Genomic DNA, 21,003 nt, shown 5'->3' with positions numbered 1-21,003 from the left:
ACCTCTGAGGAGGTGCAGCTGATAGTTTGACTTCTTAGAGACATCAGAGATGTGAGGAGAGAAGGAGAGGGTGGAGCCGAAGATGACACCAAGGATCTTACCCTCACAGGAAGGAGCAGGAAGAGGGCCCAGAGTGGGCATCCAGAGAGAGAGAGGGAGAGATGAAAGGAGGGAGCAGGTGTCCTGATGAGGAGGATCTCAGTCTTACTGGCATTAAGGCACAGATCATTGGCGGCACACCATTCGTGAATTGCTGCCAGGCATTCTGGTATGAGAAAATGAACAGAGGTGGCTGAGGGGAGCCTGAAAGAGGGCTGGGTGTCATCCGCATAACAGTGACAATTGGAGCAGAAAGTAGCAATGCGGCGGGCAAGAGATGCCAGGTAATAGTTGAAAAGTCAGGGAGAAAGGTTAGACCCCTGGGGATCACCACAAATAGAGAGAGAGATAGAAGAGAAGAAAGGGGGTCAAACAGGCCAGGGCCTGATCAGTGATACCCAGGTTGTCACAGAGGCAATTGAGCAGGATGGCATGGTTGACCGTATCAAAAGCAGAGGATAGATTGAGGAGAATGAGGACAGAAGGAAGATTAGAGTCTAGATTAGAGAGAAGATCTTCACAGGTGTTCCAGAGAGCAGTTTCCATGCTTCTGGCAGCTCTGAAGCCAGACTGTTGGTCGTGGAGACAACCAACAGATTCAGTATGCAAATTAAGCTGGGAGATGGCAAGCTTTTCCAGGATTATGGCCAGGAAAGGAGTGATGCAGATCGGGCGATAGTTAGCCAGAGAGGAAGGCTCGGCAGAGGCTTTCTTTAGAAGGGGGTACACAAGGGAGTGCTTAAGGGGGAGGGGAGCTACTGTGTATAAACCCATCCCCCAGCCAAATTTCACTAGTACATATCTCCCATCTATGTCTTGTTTAGTGTCTATTAAATGCAACCCTGAGATCTCTCGGAATACTATAAGTGTTCCTCCCATTTTCCCTTTCTTATTAGCTTGGTATATGTGGGGGTATCCTTGTAACTTCAACGTATGTTTATCCCTTTTCTGAATGTGTGTCTATTGAAGCACTAGGATATCCGGACTCTCCCTTCCAAGGAAGAGCTCCACTTTTTTCTGTTTATTCAGGGAATTCAAACCCCTTACATTATGTGTTAATACTTTGAATTTCGCTCAGTATTCCTTGATCGTTCGTGCCTTCACTGTCTAATCCCTTAATTGTGTAGCTCATCCAGTCCTGCCCACCCTGACCCTTTATCAAATTCCCGCAACTTCCCCACCGACCCTTCTCCCACAACCCCTGACCCCAACCAGACTGGTCTCCAGAATGACTCAAATTTCCTAATGAAACTCTGAGCAAAGTGCTGTGGGATTTGAGCCACTGAAACAATCCAGAGACTAACTGTGCGGGTGCTCTAAGACTCATGTGTCCCACCCCCAGATGTGGGGTACCTTATCAAGTCCCCTCCCGGGACCTTGCTTCTTGCTTGCTCCATTCCCAATAATCGACTATAGAAATTGCTGTTGCTACTGTAAGGAAGGCATGGTATGATATGATATGGCATTTGTAACGCACCTGTACACAAGTGTTTCTAGGCGCGACAAGACAAGGAGGGGGAAACAAAAGGGGGAAAAAACAACGATCTTCAGTGAAGACAGACACAAGTGATCACAGTTCAAGGGTGTTTATTGAACTTCAATTGGGTTTGAAAAAACGCCTATCTAATCCTAAATCTAAAGTTGGGAGCAAGCTAGCACCATCAAATAATAATAGCGCAGTGCTAGTCGAGTCTGTCAAAATAAAAGGGCCTATACTAACAAACTTATTGCCAATACTTACTTCTAAATACAAATAGTGTGGGAAACAATGTTATGCAAAAGAAAAGTGTTCAAGAAATGATATGTCAGGATATTCAAACCGTTGGCTTCCCCTTCCCCATGTTTTCAGCACGGGAAAAGGTGGCACACTTGAGCTTAGCACAGTCTCTGGCGTCTCTAGCACCAGTATGCAGTTCAAAACATCCACATCATGGCCTTCTGTGACAAAGTCTCTTTGCCATTCAAAGTCTCTTTTTTAGAGGGCCTAATGTAATACAAAGTTGCTTTCTTCTTAGGATTTCACATGTATACATTTCAGGTGATTTTCTGTTCACCCCTGGTATCCCTCTGCTGGGCTCAGACCCACTTTGAGAAAAAAACTTCCTCAGGTGATTTTTGCTTCACCCCGGGTTCCCTTGCGCTGGGCTCAGACCCAATTTAACACAAAGCTTTCAATTGATCTCCCTCTGTCGGGCTCGGACCATTGAATCTACTTTGCCAGAAACTTTCTTTACTGTATCAACATCGAAGACTTTCGATTGTGCACAGGATTTAGCTTGACCCGTTGCAGGACGACTTAGATTCACAATTCTCTACAACTCTGTCACTTTTCAGTTGGATACTTTACAGAGTCCTTCGATTGAGCACACACGCAGTGCCGGCCCACTCTGTCAAAGGTATTGTATCTTGGTTTTAAAGTTCAATCACTCATCAGCAGTTCAACTTTATTTGCATCTTTTATCACACGTATTTCAAACCCCGGGTATCTCCGACACACAATGTAGGATTCTTCAGCCTGGTTTCCTTTTCTTACGCTTTCCACTTTCAAGGGTTCATGAAAGCAATGGTTATTTGTCAAAAAGGTCAAGGGAACTTCCCTCTTTGCAATCCTCTTCTGGTTAGCCATATTTCTCCTCTTGTTAAACTGCTATCTTGGAACTGCTGTTTCCTCATGTGTTTTGCCTCACTCAGAGTGTGCTCTCGTGCTCTGCCTTTTAGCCATGTGAGGAAGTTTAATGGAAGTCAGATGTGTGTAATAGTCAGTAATTGCCTGACCTTGCCTGACCATTGTATTGGGACACGTCAGGTATACGGCTCGGGTGTTAGTCCATTTTCTCTCATAGCGGACTATCTGTGAGAAAGTGTTTGTGTTGTAAGGGGGCAGGGGTAGAGTTCCTAAATATCATACTTGGTAGGATGGGGTAAAGGTGTTATAAGGAAGGGGATTTCCCACTCACTTTCCCCAAAGACCCCTCACCCAGGGGATCCTCCCACACTGGTCCACCCCAAGAACGGGATCCAAAAGAGATGGCCGTGTCCTGGCCACCTGGAGGACAGACCCTGGGGACTAGTGGGTGAGACACCTTCTGGTTTCTCACGTGCCCTTCCCCTATATGAGGTGGATATACTTGATCTTTGTCCAGGTTCTTCAATTTGAAGACTTGGATAGAACAATAACAAGCTATATCTAAGGACTGTCACATGTTCCACAGGTTTATTTTCCTCTGTGCTGGCAAAGCTGAGGTGTTTCTATTTGTCACTCAAATGTCTCCCATAAACTGGCCTCGAGGGGATGACCCTGGATTTATGTGCTCCTTATGTCTCATGGAAGGTTCTTGGTAACTGGTAGGCTGATGGTGTTCTGTCTCTGTCCAATCCCACATTGGAGAGGTTTGGGAGTAATAGTTAGATTGTCAGTAGTCTTGAGGTATAAGTTCCCTATTGGGAGTTGGAGATTCCTGCAAAAGAGTGGAGAATGCAGAGAAGTCCCTTCCCACAATTACTTCTTCAGGGAGACGGGGAATAATGGCCGATGATATTAGGTATGACTCACCCCTGATGTTAATTCACACGGGTATTTTAGGGTATATTACATTATCCCTGTGTACACATTTAACTCTAACTAGGGATGCATTCTTGAGGTCTGTTGTTTTAACCGAATCGGCCCTTGTGGCGGTTTGTTTGCTACCTGAGTCAATTAATGCTTTTACTTGTTTCCCATTTATCAAGGCCTTTTCATATGTGAAGTCAGCGGTGGACTGACATAAACATATGATAAAGGATTCCAGATCTTCTTCAGGTTCTTCCCACTCTTCTCCTTTTAGACAACCTATTTCCGTGGGTTCTTCCTTTACATGTTCCGGACAGTTTCTGGCCAAGTGGCCAATTCGTCTACATGAAAAGCAGATAGGAGGAGATGGTTTGCTTCCCTTAGGTTCTTCTCTTTTATGTTCTTCTCTACCTCTAGGGTCAGGTCTTTTAACTTCCATTCTTTCTTTTGGTATCCATTCCTTGGTTTTATAGGATCCCCCTCCCCTCTCTAATACCTGGGGTTAAGGTCAGTGAGCAGGTTTGAGTTCTTTCCGCTCCTCACTTCGGTGTACCGAGTGGAAGTGTTTGGCTGCATCCGAGTGGCTTTGGGTAGTCTCAAAAGCGGTGTGCAGTCATAATGTCGACATCAATAATGTCGACAGTCAAAATGTCGACAAATTAATGTCGAAAAACAATAATGTCGACAAACAAAAATGTCGACATTATTCGATATTTTTTCGACATTAATTTAGTGTATGCATAAATACATAAATAAATATATATATGATGTGTTGAGTATGAGGGGTGGTTGGGGGGGTGTGAGGGGGGGTTGGGGGGGGACCCCCCCATAGTAAATACATTTTTTTATTTATTTAATTATTGAATAAATAAATAAATAAATAAATAAATAATTGGTATGTGTTGAGTATGAGGGGTGAAAGGGTGGTTGGGGGGGTGTGGGGGGGCGGCAGGGGGGTGTTGGGTGAGGGGGGGTTGGGGGAGGACCCCCCCCACCATAGTAAATGATCATTTTTAGGTTATTTATTTATTGAATAAATAAATAAATAAATAAATAAATAATTGGTATGTGTTGAGTATGAGGGGTGAAAGGGTGGTTGGGGGGTGTGGGGGGGGGTGGCAGGGGGGTGTTGGGTGAGGTGTTGATAGTTTTAAGGGTTTATAGTCATAATGTCAAAAAAAAAAATGTCGACATTTTTTTTTCGAAAAAATGACTTTTTCCATTATAAGTATAGGATGTCGACATTATTGTCTGTCGACATTTTTTTTTCGACATTTTTGTCTGTCGACATTTTTTTTTCGACATTATGACTATAAACCCTCAAAAGCCATGGCTAGGGTAAGTTGATTTAGTTGCAGTACTGCCTTTTGCAAAAAGAGGGGTAAAGAATTGGTGAATTGCTCTAAAGTAATAATTTCTACCAATTCTTTCATTGTTTTGTTGTTAATCAAAAAAGCGACTGTGTTTTTAATTTGTTCTCCCAATTCAAGGGGGGTTTCCCCGGGGTTTAGTCCAATGGCCCTTAATTTTTGCCGATAGAAGATACAGGTGTTGCAGACCCTTTTTAAAAGCCCCTCTTTTATGGATATAAAGTTAGCTTCCTGGGCAAGATTAAGTAACTGGCAGGAGGTCTGCAGCTCACCTTTCAGCAGAGGTCCTTGATAACATTTTATTAGATTTTCTTCCCATTCTAATTGCTCGGCTAATCGCTTGAAATTCAGAAAAAAAATTCCCTAGGTCTTCGCCCTCTAGGTATAGCTGGAGTATTCCTTGAGGTAGCAGGGGTCTTGCCTGTAACTCAACCAATTTTGTTAAATTCTCTTGAAGCCTACCTTACGCATGAATTTGATGGATGGCTAGCTGGGCCATGATGGCTGCCAGGCTGGCCATTTCTTCTGGTGGGGTAAGGGTTCCTTCTGTAGTTTTGTCTGAGTCGGAAAAGAAGCAGGTCTCCACTCCCTCTGATAGAGTTTTGAAGTCGTCTGACTCCACCGAAGGGAGCGATATAGATAGATTGTTTTCTAAACCTGATGGACCAGGGACCTAAGTTAATTTGGTACCAAAAATAAAGGTTCGGGACAAGGGGGTTTAGAGCACTAGGTCTAATGAAGGTGTGGGCTGGTCATATTTTTAAGATTATTCGATCCCACTGTTGGATTTTATAGTGGGACAGGAAGGGTATCTAATAAAAAACTGGGTTTTAAAAAACAAATGTTGCTGACCAGTTGGGACGTGCAGCTTGGAGAGCAAAACATCTTCTAGAGTGGATACACGGTCAGAGTCAAGGAGCTCAACGATTCTATTTTCCCCTTCTGGTGGTACAACGATTATCAGCATGGTTTCTCAATTGTTATCAATTGAATCATATCCCACAGCTAACACCATATGTAAGGGAGGCATGGAATCAAAAGTAATACAGACTCAAGTGATCAGAGTTCAAGGCTGTTTACTTCAATTGGGTTTGAAAAAGATCTATCTAATCCTAAATCTAACCATAGGAGCAAGCTACGACCTTCAAATAATAATAACGCAGTCTTAGTCGAGTCTGTCCAAATGAAAAGGCATATAATAACAAATCTATTGCCAATCCTTACTTCTAAATACAAATAGTGTGGGAAACAATGTTATGCAAAAGAAAAGTGTTCAAGAAATTATCTGTAAGGATATTCAAGCCGTTGGCTTCCCTTCCCCATGTTTTCAGCGCAGGACAAGGCGGCACACTCAAGCTTAAAGCAGTCTCTGGATTCTCTAGCACGAGGATGCAGTTCAAAACTTCCACATCATGCCCTTCTGTGCCAAAGTCACTTTGTCATTTAAAGTCTCTTTTTTAGAGGGCATAATGCAATACAACAAACCTCAAAGTTCCTTTCTTCTTAGGATTTCACATGTATACACTCAGGTGATTTTCTGTTCACCCCGCGCCCCCCTCCGCTGGGCTCAGTCCCACTTTTACACAAAATCTCCTCAGGTGATTTTTTCTTCACCCCTGCCCCCCTCTGCCAGGCTCAGACTCACTTTAACACAAAACCTTCTTGGGTGATTTTTGCTTCACCCCGGATGTTAAACAATGTTAAACAATGTTAAATGTATTACCATTTAAAACAATACATGAAATACACACTGTTTGTCACTCTGCCTACTAACTCACAAAGATGCAGATCTAAATGTGCTTATTAATGCACATCTTCAGCGCCACGGCGCAGTTTGTAAAAATGTTTTGTTCCCTGTTAGTGTAAATTTTAAAAAAAACCTTGCATCTTTAGGTGTGTTTTTTGTGTCTACTGAGCTAGCAGTTATCTAGCTCCTCTGCAAACATGTTGACCCTATGTCACGCCTGTCGGTTAGGGTAGCTTTGACTCACTTTCTTTCTCTTACTGTACCTCTCACCCTCTTGAGTCAAGCCCCCTTATAAAAAAAAAGAGGGTCCGCCCATTTATCTCTCTTCCCCGGATCTCCCTCCATTGGGCTCAGACCCACTTTAACACAAAGCTTTCAATTGATCTCCCTCTGCCGAGCTCAGACCATCATGTCTACTTTGCTGGAAACATTCTTTACTGTACCAACCTCAAAGGTTTTTGCTTGACCCGTTTCAGGACCACTTCGATTCACAATTCTCTACAACTCTTTCACCTTTTAGTTGGATACCTTACAGAGTCCTTCGATTGAGCATGCCAGATCACTCTGTCAAAGGTATTGTATCTTGGTTTCAAAGTTCAATTACTTATCAGCAGTTCAACTTTACTTGTGTCTTTTATCACACGTATTTCAAACAATGTTCATTCCAGCATTTGCCATAATGTTGCTGCTTGCAACCTTGGCTTCAACACAGACCGGTCTTGTATCGGTCTCCCCAACTCACAGGCTGTGTTGATTTCACTGACGGTGGTATATTTTTGGAGTCAAGGACAGTACCACAGTGGCCCAGGATTCTACCTGCTAATTGACTCGGGAGGGCCCCGGGTATCTCTCACACACAATGTAGGATTCTTCAGACTGTAGGTCTTATGCTCCACTGTCGATGGCTCGTGAAACCAATGTCTCCTTGTCGAAAAGGTCAAGGGAACTTCCCTCATTGCAATCCTCTTCTGGTTAGCCATCTTTCTCCTCTCAATAAACTGCTATCTTCGAACTGCGGTTTCCTCGTGTGCTTTGCCTCGCTCAGAGTGTGGTCTCATGCGCCGCCTTTTATCTGTGTGGAGACGTTTAATGGAAGTCAGGTGTGTGGGATGGTCAGTAATTGCCTAACCTTGCCTGACCATTGTATTGGGACATGTCAGGTATACGGCTCAGGTGTTAGTCTGTTTTCTCTCATAGCGGGTTGTCCGTGAGAAAGTGTTGGTGTTGGAAAGGGGGGGTTAGAATTCCTACACATCCTATCTGATAGGATGGGGTAAAGGTGTTAAAGGGAAGGGGATATCGTGTCTCACCATCCGACGTCCCACTCCCACTCCCTGAAGACCCCTCACCCAGGTGATCGTCCCACACTGGTCCACCCCCAGGAACTGGATCTAAAAGCGATGGCCGTCTCCTGGCCACCTGGATGACAGATCCCTGGGGACTAGTGGGTGAGACACCTTCTGGTTTCTCACACCTCCCTTCCCCACGTTTTCAGCAAGGTACAAGGTGGCACACTCAAGCTTAACACATACTCTGGCTTTTCTAGCATGAGAATGCACTTCAAAATTTCAGTATCAGGACATTCTGTGCCAAAGTCTATTTGCCATTGAAAGTCTCTTACTTCAGAGGGCCTGATGCGACAAACATTCAAAGTTCCTTTCTCTTTAGCATTCTCATATGCACAACATCTCTGGTGATTCACTGTCCACCCGGGTCCCCCTCCACCGGGCTCAGACCCACTTTTAACACAAAACCTTAAATTTGTCTCCCTATGCCGGGCTCTGACCAAATTTATGTCATTTTCCAAACTTTCTTTACAATATCAAAATCGAAGACTTTCGACTGTGCGCAGGATTTAGCTTGACCCATCGCAGGACCACTTAAATTCACAATTCTTTGTTCTCTTCTTAATGTAACCCTTAAACTTTCACTTCTGCCACTTCTCAGCTGGATATCTTACAGAGACCGTCTATTGAGCACTCAAGTGGTGCCGGACCACGTTGTCAATGGTATCGTATCAAAGTCTCTTCAAAGTTGAAACACTCATCAGCAGTTCAACTTTTACTTGCATCTTTTCTCACACGTGTTTTAAAAATGTTCGTTCCAGCGCTCGCCATACAATGTTGCTGCTTGCAACCTTGGCTTCAACACAGGCCGTTTTTTTATTGGTCTCCCCAACTCACCGGCTGAGTTGATTTTACTGATGCTGCTTTGTTCTTGGGGCCAAAGACGGTACCACGGAGGCTGTTCTCCCTGCCTTGACTGCCTTGATTACTGACGCAGGAGGGCCCCAGGTATCACAATACAGCATTCTTCAGCCTGGTTTACTGGTCTTACGCATTCTCATCTCGAGGGCTTGTGAAAGTAACAGTCTCTTGTCGGAAAGGTCATGGGAATTTCCCTCCTTGCAATCCCCTCCTGGTTTGCTGTCTTTGCTCTCTCACTCAGCTGCTGTCCCAAAACTGCTGTTTCCTTGTGTGCTTTGCCTCGCTCTGTGTGTGCTTTCGTGCTCCGCCTTTTATCAGTGTGGGAAAGCTTAATGGAAGTCAAGTGTGAGTGATGGTCAGTAATTGCCTGACCTCACCTTACCATTGTATTGAGACACGTCAGGTATACTGCTTGGGTGTTAGTCTGTTTTATCCCAGACCGGGCTATCCGTGTGAAAGTGTTGGTGTAGGAAAAGGGAGTTAGCGTTCCTACACATCTGATAGGATGGGGTAAAGGTGTTACAGGGAAGGGGATATCGCGTCTCGGCATCCCGCGCCCCACTCCCCGAAGACCCCTCCCGCACTGGCCCACCCCTAGGGTCTGGATCCAAAGTTGATGGCTGTGCCCTGGCCACCTGAGAAAGAGATCAGCAGGGACTAGTGGGTGAGACACCTTCTGGTTTTTCACACACCCTTCACCTATGTGATGTAGCCGCATCTGTTTCACGGGGGAAACTGGGAAAGGAAATCGACGTTCCCTTGGTCATCGCCTTTTTTTCGTGTTCCACAGTGAAACAGTAGGGTTGCAGGTCTAAGAACCATTGCATGACTCGAGGGTTAGAGTCCTTTCGTGGGCTTATTCATACTAAAGGAGAATGACCTGTGACCAGTGTGAACTTCCGTCCCAGGAGATAGTATCCCAGATGGGTGATGGCCCATTTGATGGTAAGGACCGCCAATTTCAACACAGTCGTTTTTTCATGATGGGAGAGTTTTCGACTAGTGAATAGGATAGGGTGTTCTAATCCATCACACATTTGTGACAAAACTGTTCCTAACCCTGTGAGAGAGGCATCAGTTTGTAACACAAACTCTCTCGAAAAGTCTACCATCTTTACGATCGGGTTCTGGCACAAGATTTGTTTTAAATTGTTGTAACAGACATCGTCCTGGAGAGTGTAAAAGTTGTGTGAAAATAGTTTTGAATTTCTTATAAATGGCACAACATATATCTTAGGTCAACAGCAATCACAGGAGCAGCCATTTTCTGATAATAATGGAGCTAACATTGATGTGCAAAATCTAAGTTCTATTTATGTCCTGTATGTCTGCATATTTGCTCAATTAATTTCTTTTTATTTGAATAAAAGCAGTAAAAGACTGGTTGTAAATTATCTTTTTATATGATAAATAATACATGTGGATGAATACAGATAATATGGCCAACAAATAAATATGGATTAATAGACGCAAATGGTGAAAAAATAAATACCATAATACCGGGAGCCAAAATTAGGACTCACAATTGTACACTAAGTTCTAATTGGAAAAGGTCATGCACTTCACAATATAAAAGCGATTTTCAAATTGGTTGCTTAAAATCTAAGAATGACTAAATTAACAGAGCTCTTTTAAAAGTCAAAGCTTTTTTCTTTTAAAATCGATTTAGGATTTAGGTGTTACAAAGTATCAGTAAATCTAGATAACAGTTCATGCATAGGCCTCTATCAATGGAATAAAAATATTTTTTTAAAGTTTAAAAATAGGACATGGGCAGATTAATGGAAAAGGCCAGTAAAAAATAAAATGTCAACCTGTTTTTTTAAGTATGATTGCTCTGTGAATATTTGGAGTGCTAATCTTTTACTTCAAATACACCATGTTATGAGTGCACACTTCACCATCATAACATTGGACAGCGTGACATAGAGCAGAATTATTTTCCTGACTACTGTGGTGCAAGTTCCATAGGTTTTCTGGGATTTAAGGTTGACATCTATTTTGTCCACAAGGGTCCGGCCACTTTGCCCTAGTAATGTTTCAGGAAACAACAATTATGCAAATATGTCATATTGTGCAGACCTCTCAAACTGAACACCAATATGTATTTATTTATTTATTTAAAAAGGTATAAAGCGCAGTATAAAAGGTGTCTAGCAAAGGTGTCTAGCTCGCTGGTAATGGCGGTACAGAGAAAAAAACTCTTACGTTGATTTGTACATTTACAAGTTAAAACAGATTAGAAAGGATCTGTTGCCTGAAACATCTCAGGAGAAGAGTGAGGACAGAGGTTGTTGTGCCACAGGATAAAGTGCCAGCATTGGAATAGTAATAGCAGGGTCTACTCATTCATATTAGGAGTCCAAGTTACCAATGTATCCCCATCATGGATAATCATGTTACCCTATTTACTCAAGGCTAAGTGGTAAAGCAGTCACAAGAATGTACTCAAAAAACCTAACTTACCCCGAAGAGTGAGATAACTCTGAGATCTTCTGATGGGTCTTCTTGGCTTGCTCAACGCCAACAGCAGTGCAGTTTTCGGAGAATCTAAATTAGAAAATTCCTCATTGGAAAAATGTTTTTGCCTTTTTGTGTGCTGAGCTTCTTTGAAGCTGTCCGACCTGATGGCAGTATCTCTTAGAAGCACCGTGGGCCACACAGTCCTCTGGGTGTCGGGGATGCCTGGCCCCGGTTTATGAGCCCCATCTGCATCTGGGAGCCTGGTCGGGGAGGGTGGCAGGTCAGTCTGCATGGCCGTTTCAGCTCTCTGTAAGAAGAGGTCCTGAAGAGAGTCCTCGGTGGAAATGCACACATCAACCATTTGCGCCTCAGCCGAGCTGGACATGAACGCGTGATGGAATCCATTGATGGAGCCGTAGGTGGTTCCAGAAGAATAGGAAGAGATGGAAGAACTGGTTTCAGATGCCTGGGAAAGCTGCTGCAATTGGCCGTTGGCCACTGCAAAAGAAGCCAAGAAACATGTTCATGAGCTCAGAAAATCATCAAATACATGATCGACACAGAAGAACAGACATTTTTCCAAAATAGAATAAAGGATTAGTACATGAAAAGTGGGAATTATGTTATGCTGGTGCATGCAGACGAGTTAATCAGCTAACCATTTTTCTGCAGCATTTAAGGATGACTGCAACAATGTCTCATTGGAATCTCCAGGCCCTAGAATGTAATAACTGATAGATAATGGTCATGGTGAGCACCCCCCTACCGCCCCTCGTAGGAAATTATTTAGGAAACATAATGTGTGGACATGCAATCTTGTCATCAACAGCATTGTATTACAGTAATAAACAAAACTCCAATTACCAAGTACTTGTAAGACAATCAGGTTGCATGGTTGGGTAAATAACAGCTACATCTTTTATTTTACAGTTTCGGTAGTCCAACACAGGTATGCATATACAATATCTTTTGCAGTGTCACCAGTCTCTGTGACGGTGCAAAATCAGTTTATTGCAGCTGACCCACTACCAAGTTAGTCCCTATCAATGAGGAAGCAAGAGACCTTTATAGGCTCAATCCCTGGCTATTTTGCCCCGTTACAGGGAACGGATGTATGAAAAGACAGATGGATGCGTCAACATCTGACTGACAGGAATGTTTTGTACACCACTGAGATTAATAAAGGCCCGTTCTTGAAAAACGAAATTTTACCAACTGTATGACTTAGGCCTTGAAAACATTAATTGAATCACACTTAAATTGCAAGAGGACACAAGCTGAATTTCACTAGTGCAAGCGAAAAGCATGCATTCACAAGGCATGCATATTTGTATGCATTACGTATGTATTGTTACTATCAGTTCAGTATAAGTGGGCCTTCTCTGGGCATTTCATGGAGGAGCAAAGCAAATGTTGGGAAACACTCACACGAAAGAGGGCATTCACAACAGTGTAGGCATGGGTTTTGCACACTTTTCTGCTCATTTGACCTACTCTACACCCAAACACTGTAAGTAGAGCACTTAGTGTTGCAAGATTTACTCACTGTTGTAAAACAAAAAATATGTTTGGCAAGGAGAAAAAGGTTAGATAACAATACAATCATCTTTGAAAACACCTCTTAAAATTGTTTATGCCAAATGTAAGCATTGTGAACACCCACAGTGTTGCAGTTGTATGTGCATGTGCACTGTGTGCATGTACCAGAATGCAAAGTGTTGTGAACCTAAATGCCAAGACTGGTTTATTACTTCACACCTGAAATGGTGACATGTGAGACCTATGCAAACTGGCCTGTGGCTGTACTTCTTTCAGGCTTACATACAAACCAGAAGAGTCTGTGTGATAGTCAGCTGCTTATAGTCATTGCTCGACACATGAACGAATCTTGGTACTATGCAGAATGTGCAGAGCATGTAAAAACCACAAATACAGGTAATAAAGGGCCAGCCAACAGATGCCCACTCAACGTCCCCTGCTTGGAACTGAACTGGGAATATTCAGTTGTTAACTGGCTTTGCATTTGTTTTTAACAACACAGGTCTTTCTGCAGAATATCCTGGTATCTTTCTTTATAGTAGCATGTACCTTGTCAGTAAGAGCTATTAAAAGGTATGTGCAGCTCATGTTCACTAGTGCACATTGCAGAATAAACATCCAATATCCTGCAGTCTTAGAAAGCAAATACAGGCCAGCATATATTGTGCCCAGAATCCATTTGTATCTACAGAAAGCACATAAATCAGTGAAATCGTTTTACCATTTGGGGGGAAACAGAGGTGCAGGCAGAGCCTTTTGCCCTCTCTACTGTCTTCCATTCCCTGGGAGGCTGTGTCTGACATTGAAGCATGTTTACTTATCAGTACACTGTGAACACTATTCCTGTAACTCATTAACTGCAGCTGCCCACTCCACACACATCCCTTACCCTACAGGGCATATAGGCAGGTGGGGCTCTGGGGAAATATGAGGGTGTTATGTCCCACAGGTCATATTCTGGCCACAACACTGTACTGGTGGATGACCTGATATACTCTTCAGGTCTTGAAAAGCATTCAAAGTAGGTTTATTCCATCTAAATTGGGGTTTAGCTTGTTGTTAGACAGCATATCTCTTAAAGGACTGGCCCTGGTGGAGAACTGAGCCATACACCTCTGATAATAGCCTATCAGGCCTAAGTAGGATCTTAAGTGTTTCCTTTCCCCAGGTAGTTTGATATTTTGTAAGGTCTGAACCTTGGTAATCTGAGGCTTTATCAAGTCTTGCGTGTCATTAGAGATCTTCCCGTGTTTGATTGTGGATCAATACATCTTAAAGGTAGGCACAGGTGTATTCTCTCAAATAGTACAAGATATGATCCAGCAGTCTTTGGACAGTTGTGGGCATCTCATGTAGTTAGAATGGTAGTACGACAAATTGAAAAAGACTCTGTGGGGTGGCAGTGGTGATCTTGTCGTTGTCCTGAGGATAGAGGGCCCCCAGCCAATGTACTTTTGTGAGGGCCAATACGGCAATACATTTGGGCTATGCCAATCCCTCAAACAACATAGCAATATGGATGCATGCATTGATTAAACACATTAAACAGTTCTTCAAATAAAGTTTGAGTAAAACAATTCACTTAACTTTCTCTGAAAGCATTGACAACTATTGACAACTATTGAGATCAGTGAAAAATATTTACCGTAACATATGGTTCTCTGATTCTTGGGCTAATTCATCTCTAAAATGTTGGACACTATTTGTAAAACTATTGGTTCCTGGCTTCAGCATAGATAGACACATATTTGACACTATCTTTTTGGTGTTGAATTGGTTGCAGTCGTTCATTATATTTAAATCTTTCCTGTCCAGAAGAAGAAGGTGAGGCGCTCTTCCTTATGCGCAGCAACAGTTCTCGCCTTTGGGAGTTTTAATGTGTTTTAACAGTCTCAAGCGTGCACAGTTCTTGGCGAAACACTAAGCTTAGCGGCTACTAGTCATTTTTAGTTTCAGCTGTTATAGCTTATAAAGCTGAAACTATTGTCATTAAAATAAGAGCTTTAACATAAGAGCTTGAAATAGGGGCTTTGAATGTAAGTTTGTAATGCTTTTCAATGCAGGTTGACATATGAAGATGGATTTATGTAGTTTGGCTATGTGTGCCACCCATTTAATGCCCATTGCTAAGTCAAATCTATAGGATTTTCCTCCCATTCACACCCATTTTCCATCCAACCACACCTCTTTTTCGCACTCTTTGGCTGAATTTCTATTTTGTGGTGAATTTGCAGCCATTTTTACTTCCAAAATTCCAGCCGTCATTTGTTAATGTTGTTTAAAAGTCATTTGACACGATTGTTGTTTTAAAATATATTTATTGCAGCTTTCAAGTTATGTTACACATTTTACAGTATGTTTTATTACAAATAAGCAAGGTAGTGCAATAGTATGTTTTGGTTTAACATGCAGCTGAAAATGTACATCTAGTGACTTGTGGGGATTGGACGCCAGTTTTTGATTTAAGGAACACCTGTGCAGTTAGTGATGTAATTGGATGTGCAGTGTGTGTTTCTTTTTACAAGTAAGCCATTTTGTTTCTGGCAAGTTATTTTTATTTTGCTTAAGCACAAAAGCCCTCAATTTGTTTTTTTGTGTTTGTTTTATTAACATTGCAAATCTGTGCCGGCGGCAGCTCAACAACATCAAGCTGCTGCCGGCACATATTTGCAATGTCAGTTCAATTATTTGAATGTTGGCGGTGGCTTGGCTTTTTAATGCCACCACCGACAAAGAATTTGTTTTACTAACGTTAGAAATGTCTGCCGGTGGTGGATTAATGTCCGAGTTTTTTTTACTAACATTCCAAATATTTGAAACATTAATTAAATGAATTCAGAGCAGGTGGCGGCTTGGCTTTCCCAATGTCGCTGCCTGCTGTGAGTTAGTTTTCCTAACACTGCAAATATTTTTTTCTCTTACGACCTCCAAAAATGTGGAATTAAGGCGTTGTTTCCCCCTGCAGGTTCTCTGTTTCTTTTTCAGATGCATTGTTTTTTTTGGGACGCGCAGGACAAGTTATCTTGCTTTACTCTCCATAAGTGTTCACAAAATACCTGCATTAGGTGGTAGGTAGCAACCAATAACGATACAGAAACCCACATTCCCTGAAAATCCAGTAAACCTATAGGAAATCCATGTCCTTAAGGAGATTGATTGCGAGAGATATGTTTCAACTTCTCCCTACAAATGAAATTCTAAACCACTAGAGCATATTGTTGGGAAGAACTCCCAGGAATGCCAGAGTGATACTGGAAGTCTGTAGACTCTTGGAAGGCCCAACACCCTCCCCAGGATAAATGGAGGACTCAGTCAACGTCAAGTTCTACTGTGGTTTATTACAGACAAAACCAACAGGGATCAGAACAGGAACAGAAAATATCCCAGCACATCTCGCTCGTCCTCGGCTCACAGGCCAGTTTTACTCTGGTGTGGCATCAGTGCCATGTCACAACTTGGGCTCCTCTCCAGAAAACCTATTGGCCCTTGGGATTGGGCAATACATATTATACTGCCTATAGTGGACACTATACATGTTATTCTACTGGCCCTCCCATGTCAAGTGGCTGGCCTGGTCCATCCCCAAATCACTATCTATAACAATGTTGCAGTATGGTGGACTTAACATTGGTTCCTGTTCATTCCTACCCACCCCTAGGATACCAAACTGTGATTGGCTAGAGCTGGCGACCCCAGGCCTGGGATCTGCAAAAGTTCTCAGCTCTCGGTGTACCTTTTCAAAGTAATGAGAACGACTGTGTGTTTGCATTGTAACTTGTGTGTAACACCATAGTCTATGAGAGGGCACATGTAACAAATTGTTGCATATTTCATTGCGTCTGCATCTGGTGGCCTGTGATCCGCTCTCCTTTCCCAGCATTGGTCACTGTCCATTGTCTGCTTTGGCTCAATCACTTGTTTAGAGACCACGGATATGAGCTGTGGAGCTGTGCAGCTCTGAATTTCGATGATTTATTCGCATCTACTGCAGCTGATGTCTTTGTCATCTGGGGATTGGAATGTCATCTGTATCTTTTGGCCTTGGCAGCGGGTCCTGTTTCACACATCTTTCTCTCTGTCCAGTCTGAATAAGCTAAGGTTGTCTCTTGCTGAGAGGCCTGTGGCCTGCTGTAATTTTCTTAAACCATTATAATGTGGTTTCTACAGTGTCAATTCTATACTACATTCTCCATAGGTTAGTCACACTTGGTCCTGTCAGGTCCTACAGGTTCTCTTGCAGTTCCAAGCTTTTCTCAGGATCTCTTGCTCCATGCGGTTTCTGCATTGCTGCGTTTGGCTAATGGCAAAATAATAAAAGCAATTGCCGTATGTATATATGTCTTTGCTTTAAGGATAGAACTGTACACTAGTGTTCTTCATGTATTTGAGTGTGTGTGTTTGTGCCCCGAAGTGCAGATAGCACATTTGTTTCATGTCTAACGCTGCTATGTCGTGGTGTCTCTAACGACGTCAGCAACATGGCTTCTTGATGCTTAGTCCAGACTGTCAATAGAGGTGTCTTTGATCATGGCCTGTGGCTCTTCTTCCACACGGGGGTAGACCTGTACATCTCTGGGTCGGTATGGCTGGCTCAGGGGATACCTCTCGATGTACTTCTCGATCATGGGCCCGTTGGGAATACGTCTGAAAATGGAATGGATAATTGCAGTGTTTCCTTGCCTTCTTTCATGTACTGAATTTTGGGGCAGGGTGTGGTAGCACTCCCCATCCCTCCTCAGCCCCCCCCTGGTCGACCTGTCAACGGCATCCTTACATGAGAGTCCTTTGGCTCTGGGCAGCCACACCTTCGTTATTCCTCCAAGGTGTCCATAATAATGTATGTGGTCATCGAACAACCAGTTCATGTAACAGCACACTCGTGCAGCATTGCACCAATCCCACTTCCCTTCATAGTACTTTGCATCGAATGGGTTATCCAACTTCATTGAGCTAGGGAACAGATTGCATTGTGCAATTATTTGTCTTATCTTGTCCCTTTCTGACACAATCTCATCTTTTGCTCCTCCTATATTCACATCCATCAGAATCTGCATTCTGATAGCTTCTGCTGTTTTCTTGCAGCTTGCCATGCAAATTTTGATCCCACACATTGATGTGGCTTCCAGTACTAGTGCTCCCATTATCACCTTTAGTCCATCTGATAGCCATGATGGCATCCATGACCATATGTATGCTATCCAGCTCTGGTCCTTCCCCATCCCCTCTGCTTCATCTTCCATCTTGGCATGAATCCACGCCAGCTGCGCCACTGCATCTGATAGAGTTCTGTTATCTTCACCATTGGCAGGTATCAATGTGCCACATGAACTCCCTATTTGTGAACAAACTCCTCCTTCCATGGCTGTGAGGAGGTCCAGAACATATCTATTCTGGAGCGCCACCAACCTTATTGCTCGGAGCTCTTCCTTTATGGCGTTGAACACATTTACAGTAGAATTAATCATTACCATCAGCTCCCATCTAGTGATCTGTAACACCTTGGCCTTCATGTACGTCTGCACAGGGGGTATTATTGATGCAAAAAACATGTGTGTTCTGCTGAACTGCATGTGTTCTGCCGGTACCTCGTCCAGTGCTGCTTCTGATGCTCCTGAGAAGTATTTTCCTCCTCTCTTAACTCTGCTCAATGCTGTTGGCTTCTCTGACTTTGCTTCTGGTGTCACCCCGACCAACCCCTTCTTCCTCTTGCTGTCAATTTCCGGGAACTCATCGAGCTTTACATCCTTTCTTGGCTCGACCAACAAAAACATGTTGATGTGTACCAACGAGCAAACTCCTCCCCAAACAGGCAGCAGTTTCTAATTCGCTTTGGATCAGCAGGCCCAATAATTATTATGGTCCAACAGTACTGCTGTGCCTGCTTTCATGGCTGGGGGTTGTTCAATGGTTCTACATCCAACATTCTCGCCCACTTCAACTTCGTCATTGTTCTGATAACACAGTGCTGGTGTCTTCAGGGGGATTATCGACATCAGGCCAGCTTCATTTTCCACCCATGTCAGTAGTTTGGCACTTGCTTCCCACTCCTTCAGGCATTTGTCATTTTCTTTCTGCACCTTGCTCACCGGTCAGTGCTTTGCTCCCCACCACTCCATCTTGCCATCCATCGTTTGTGTATACTTGACCATAGACTAATATCTGTGTCTTTCCCAGCAACCAGGTTCTCCTCCTCTTGTCCAGGGACATGGTAGCTCCTTCAAAGTGATAGTCTTTGTTTCTCCCTTCTCTGGTCCATCATGTAGGTACTGTATAGCTTCATCTAACTGCCAATAACTGTTCATCATGTCTCGTGTCTGTATGTAATTATCTTTGTACGGGAACATTCCTTTGGACATCAATCTCAAAGTTGCTGGCTTCCCTTGTAATCTTCCTCGAGTTTGCATCATCGAGAGATACATCAGGCATTGTGCTCTTGCTGCAGGTATTTCAGTTGCTATGAACGTCCTGGAGGCACTCATTGCGTAGGGGATTAAAGAGCAAACATAATTCTACCCAGTGGTTTCCTTACCTACTTTTGTCATGTGTTTGTACCACATGTTATTAGACACTCGAGCAGTGTCGGTGAGATATGTGTCTACCACCTTCATGTCTGTGTCAACACTGCGCTTACCTCTCCCTACCTTATCAGCAGTGTTCTCTCGTACACCTGACACGGTCGTTCCACCTGCTTAGGTCGAGGGAATGATAGTAGAAGGTACATTGGTAGCTGTAGCAATAACTTATACGAACCCCATCAACCCACTTGGAAGTAATAGACACAATATAATGATAATGTGTTTTATTGTTTCCCTCATCCCCACTTGCGCTGCTTGATCCTTGCAGCTTGAAGATATAGTTTCCCATCAAAATGTGTGAAGAAATGCTTTATTTGTTAATATTGTAAATGCTTTTAAACCCTGCGTACCAGGTAATCACTGATGGCAAATGCAAAGACATCTTCCCACAGTTTCTTTACTGATGGGTCTCTTAGTGTGGCAAGGATAGGGGGTTTGCCATATTCGAGCTGTGGGTATGTTTGGGTCAAATACTCTACAAAGGCAAGATAATACACTCCTGGGGATCGGGCTCAGAATCTAGTGGGTCTTGTCACAGTATGGACAAATTGGTTTGAGAATGTATCTGGGTGATGGGCAGAGGGCAACATGAATAAAACAAACAGTGTGATCAGATTAGCATTCACGCAGAGCCTGTGTGTGCAGAAGAGAAAAATAACAAACAGGCAGTGTATCCTTAATCAATGCCTACAAGTGTTCCAGTTTCTACTTCTGCTGCTTGGGAGAGTCTGACCTTTGGATGTCCTGGTCTCCCCAGTCATGTAAGTTCAGAACGCACTTATAGGTCTTCTAGGTGCTGAACATTGGCCCTGTTTGTAGGGCTTGATATCTAGCAAGTGGTACCAACCGTTTTACCAACTAACTTCACTGCACGGTCTGCGACTTGTTCAATCACGTGAGGGTCCGAGAACCGGGGCGCATTCCAGCGCCGAATGAAGTTATGCAAGAGGAAAATGTCCCCCACGTTCACAGTGTTTTTGAGTTCACAGTCTTGTAGAACGTCATCACAGTTGCTCTCTTTGCTGTCTTCTGGGCCACCCTGGATTTGCTGTATGCAGTGAGAGATAAAAGAAACGCTAGCCTCCAGAGAAGTAACATACTCATACATTCACTTTCCTAACACATATGCACTATTCTCACAGACCTTCAGTGCTCTTGTGGGAGGAGCCATGGGAAGATGCATGTGCCATCCTGTCACCACCTCATGGGGCGTTAAATGGTGGTCGGACCCAGGCTTATTGTGCAATGTGAACAGTGAAAGGGGCAAACAGGGCAACACATTTTTCTTGGTGCTTTGTTGTGTCTTGGCTATGCACTCCTTTAGGAGGCCTGTTAGGCGTTCACACACCCCAGTTGCTTGCTGGTGGTCGCACAGGCAAACTTATGTTGAATGCCTAACAGTGTTGTGATATGCTGAAACATTTAGTTGGTGAAGTGAGGGCAGTTGCCAGAC

General features: G+C 43.4%; 1 protein-coding gene across 3 annotated transcripts in view; it reads right to left on the bottom strand.

Moving 5' to 3' along the window:
* PDZD7 (PDZ domain containing 7) overlaps window positions 1–21,003 on the bottom strand; it is a 769,522-nt gene that overhangs the window by 536,030 nt on the left and 212,489 nt on the right. For all 3 annotated transcript variants that reach the window (XM_069611658.1, XM_069611656.1, XM_069611657.1), the window contains one exon: window positions 11,440–11,934. In XM_069611658.1, the coding sequence (XP_069467759.1) occupies window positions 11,440–11,934 (495 nt within the window). The remainder of the gene's footprint in view (window positions 1–11,439; window positions 11,935–21,003) is intronic.

This window comes from Ambystoma mexicanum, chromosome 8, assembly GCF_040938575.1.
Source record: "Ambystoma mexicanum isolate Mex_15411 chromosome 8, UKY_AmexF1_1, whole genome shotgun sequence".
NCBI lineage: Eukaryota > Metazoa > Chordata > Amphibia > Caudata > Ambystomatidae > Ambystoma > Ambystoma mexicanum.
Note: the sequence above shows the minus strand (reverse complement) of the source record. Positions and strands in the feature narration are given on the sequence as shown.